Raw genomic sequence first — 4,338 nt, 5'->3', positions numbered from 1 at the left:
TGGAGAAAGGCTAGAGTGAAGTACTGTAACAAGAACCTACAACTTCTGTTTTAACAATAATGAATCTTTATATAATATCCAAGTAGGTAGGAATAGCTAATTCAGAACATAAATACAAATTTTAAAATGAGTTATCTGTTTACCCAACATATTTTATACAAATTGATAATAGTTTGTATGTATTCAAGTGCATGCTTTTCTACCTAAAAAAAAAGAAAATAGGCATTATGTCTAGTAGGGCAACTTTGAAGGGTTTGTATTCTATTATTTAAATATTATTTGCTCTACTAAAGATATATGCTAGTTCTCAATAATAATCATAAAGCAATTCAAATTTAATGACACATAACTATGATTATAAGATTTAAAAAGCACAAAGAAAACACAGTCTGATCTAATGGCTTTAAATAGTGCATCAAAAATCATAAGACTCCAAATATGCAATTATCAAATGTTACAAATTTTCAGCTTTGTCCCTGCCTTCTATTTTCCTCTAATGATTCAAAGCATTTTTAATTTTCTATTAACTTCCATTTCCCAATAACATCTCAAAATGTCAGTCTATTTATGAAGTTATGTTTATCTTGGTACTGTTAATTTTAAAATAGTAGCTTTTCAATTCTCATTTTGAGATTTAAGTCCCTATGACATTTTTTCACTATTTGTAAACTTTGGGCAAAAAGTGATACGTATTTAAATGTTGATTTCTTCCCAAATGAGTTGAGGGGAAGCTGAAACTATACATCTGTCCTGGTGGCACAAATGGTAAACGATGGACAACTAGCCAAAAGGTTGAAGGTTTGAACCTAACCAGAAGCTCCTTGGAAGACAGGCCTGGTGATCTGCTTCTGAAAGGTCACAGCCTTGAAAACCTTATGGTTCTACTCTGCACACATGGGGTCGTCATGAATTGGAATCAACTCCACGGCAACTAACATCTGCAACAGCAGAAGAAGATTTCATGCTTTTTGTGACCAATCCCCATCTGACAGTTGCTGAAGCAGTACGTAAACTGCTATTCCTCTCCAATATCCTCTGAGCCTATGAGCTTCTCTAAATATGTAGAAAAATGATAAACATGTTATCTGAATTTTAGTGGACATCCTAGGATTGATCTTTTCCAAGTACACTCTGGAAGGGAGTTGCCCCCCTATTTTCAGATAAGCTACCATGAAACCCCATCGTCAACCAATACTAGTTGCCCTAATGTCGACTCCAACTCATCATGACCCTATGTGTGTCAGAGTAGAACTGTGCTCCATAGGCTTTTCAATGGCTGGTTTTTCAGAAGAAGATTGCCAGGCCTTTCTCCTGAGGTAATTCTGGGTGGCATTGACCTTCCACCCTGTTGGTTAGCAGCCCGGCATGTTGACCATTTGCACCACCCAGGGACTCTAACCAATCAGATACTTTTAAAACTTTAATGTGCATTCATGTGTTCCATAGCTCCTGCTTTGAGTTCTTTAAGGTCCCTAACTAGGGTTGCTACTACTTATAATGGAATCATCCATGTTTTTCTCCATGTTCTAGGGTTATGGAAAGGTTAGCACACTCTCTGGATCCTAAGCCACAAGATGTTTGAAAAGGTATAAACAGAATTGGTACATTCTAGTAAGAACTTAGGCAAAAATTTTAGAAGAATAAATATACAAAAAAAGAAAAAAATTGCAAAAAGTGGTCTATCAGCTCTTCTGCCTAGAAGAGCTACAGAAATTAGAAAATATGGCTGACCAGCCACCATAAAGATAACAGGAATGGAGGAATAAAATCACAGATAATGTCAGGAAACTGAGAGAGAGTGGTGGAAAATGGAACTCAAAACCATTCCTGGCTTAGAAAAACTCCATACGTCTCAGAATACAACTTGGAAGAAGAGGGTCTTTAGTAGGTTTCAAGAACAGGCCCAACAGTTTCACGGATGACCCTAAGAAACCTGTGAAACATGTGTGGCCTTCTCAAGTCATTTGAACTTTACCATAAGAGACAGAGCTTCTGAGGTGTTCCTTCTATAGCAGCTGTCATTTGAAACCCCAGACCAGTGCCACCCAAGAAGTTCCATTAATATCAAAACTTGCTGACTAGAAGTTTGCAAAGTCTATGACTGACCAAGAGAAGGGGTCAGCCCAAGCCCTTAGGAAAACACTAAGCTCCTCTGCCACTGAACAAATAAGAAGGTTCTTAAAGGAAGACACTCCAAGGATACTGATCTCAGAGCAAAAGACTATAAAAGTACCGACAAAATTCAGTCTCTCTAGGGCCGTCCACTCCTAGGTTCTGGTTTCCTAAAAATAGCCTTCAGGGTACAGATCCATCTTTCCCTTTGCCCTAAGAAAGCTAAAGAACTCTCTAAGGGGAGTGGCAACTTCTCTCTGAAACCCAACACTGTCTGTGAGGTCACAGCTTCCCCAGAAATAAAAGGAAACCTCGGCAAGGGAGGATCCCACTCAGGGATTGGAGCAGCCCTCAACTTACTCTTCAGCTTCGCTGCTGTTGGCAGACCAGCAACTCCATCATGGTGGGTCCTTTGAAAAAAGTATTTGTCATTTATAGAGGGATAGAGATAGTGGATGTGATCTTATTGAGAATAAAGGCAATCAAGGAATAGAACTGAAGAAAGAACTTATTCACGTTTGAGTCTTTAGAATCTACTTTTGTTTTTTGTTGAGGTGGGTTGAAGATAAGAGAAAACAATGAGAGCCAATTATGCCAACTGGAAAAATCCATCTTACTCCCCAAGCAGTACTTTATGCTTCACCAACTTTTACTATATCACATGAGATTTATTATATCTACATTTAGAAAAAGAAAAACTGCAACTACAGCAAAATATTATTCTTTAAAATACTATCCAGTGATACCAATTGCTAAAATTAAGTAAACTGTTTTTGATGCATTGGATATTATGTGTTAACATAAAAATGTACTGGTTAAGCAGCAGACTTAAAGTGATCGTTTTCATGCAGTGTATTTGTACTTTTTAATCCGATGTGTCTGTATTAGACATACTTTAAGCATACTATAGATTACTGTAGTATTCCAGGAAGTATTTGATTTAGCATTTGTTAAATCACTGATTCATTGATTAAGATATGGAGAGATGGTCCTTAATGATCTTTTGCAATAGCTTTCATGTTTCTAGATTCAAAATTACCCTAAGGCAACCTTCTTATGCTATGACACCTACATGGCCTGCTAAAACACTCACAGCAGAGAGCACTCACTCTTCTGTCAATGCATTTAAAAAGTACTAGTTGTTTCTTTCTTTCTCCCTCTCTTTCGCCACTGCAGTCCTTCAGTGCTGAACAGATTGCTGGTAAGTGAATTGAACTTCTCTATTCCGGATGTAGGCAGAGCACTGCCTAGTTTCCGAAATACCACTTATCTCCAAGGCATGTTACTTTGTGGCTCAACCTGGTAGTGTCCAAGCTATGCCTGAACTCTGAAAAGTAAGCTTACTTGTGGGGCTTACTTTGACGATGACTCAGGGAATGAGCTGGATACACTTAAAAATCAGAAACATTTTTGTTTGGTTAAAATATTCTTTGTGGTTGATTTCCTTCTAACAGATCGAGTTCTCTAAGGAACAGCAGGATGGTAAGTTTAAAAGATATAGTTTTTAACATGTGTACGTGCATAAAGGTGGCATGTGAGAAAACCAACTCCGTTGGGATGAGATTACCTCTTCCTAATTATCCCCACTGGTGTTGCAACTCTAAATATAAATACTCTCAACCAGTATCTTTTACTTGTAATCAGTAATCAAAGGTGTAAGCAAAGATAAACACTGCAAAATAGGTTCTAATATTCCCTGATTTCTAAATAAAACCAACTTGACACAATAGGTAGTACCATATATACTGGAAAAAAGGACATAGATTTTGGATGGTTAGTTTCTTATCAAATCCTTAAGGAGGAATTTGTCGGTCCATATTGTTCCATTTGGAAAATAATATTGATTATAATGTTGGTCAATTACCAAATCTACATTTTTTCTTTTCTGTGAAATCAATGCAATGGTGAGTTGAGAGATTTAGAGGGTGAAGTTGATGTTGAATAAAAGTGAATTCAGAGACCAAGAGAGAGGAGTAATTAATCACAGAACTGTGAAAAGAACTTTAGAAGTCTCTGGTCCAATCCCGCCTTAAAGATGCAGAATGGGTTCCCAGAGAGGTGACAGGATTTGCTGCAGTACCCAATGAATTAGCCATGTGATCAAAAACAGGTTATCAGTTAGAAATTTCTTTCATGAAAGCAGTTACTAGCTAGAAGACTACGAATCTTTAAGAATAACACTCCCTAAGAATAACACTCTACTTTTTTCCCCTCCCTTCTGATCTT

General features: G+C 37.2%; 1 protein-coding gene across 1 annotated transcript in view; it reads left to right on the top strand.

Annotated features, from left to right (window-relative positions):
- The first annotated feature begins 2,448 nt into the window (after positions 1-2,448).
- The window catches only part of MYL1 (myosin light chain 1), a 12,934-nt gene continuing 11,044 nt past the window's right edge, over positions 2,449-4,338 (top strand). The window contains exons 1-2 of the mRNA XM_004376280.2: positions 2,449-2,515; positions 3,289-3,313. Coding sequence (XP_004376337.1) covers positions 2,513-2,515; positions 3,289-3,313 — 28 coding nt within the window. The 5' untranslated portion in view covers positions 2,449-2,512. The remainder of the gene's footprint in view (positions 2,516-3,288; positions 3,314-4,338) is intronic.

This window comes from Trichechus manatus, unplaced genomic scaffold, assembly GCF_000243295.1.
Source record: "Trichechus manatus latirostris isolate Lorelei unplaced genomic scaffold, TriManLat1.0 scaffold00041, whole genome shotgun sequence".
Taxonomy (NCBI): Eukaryota; Metazoa; Chordata; class Mammalia; order Sirenia; family Trichechidae; genus Trichechus; species Trichechus manatus.
Note: the sequence above shows the minus strand (reverse complement) of the source record. Positions and strands in the feature narration are given on the sequence as shown.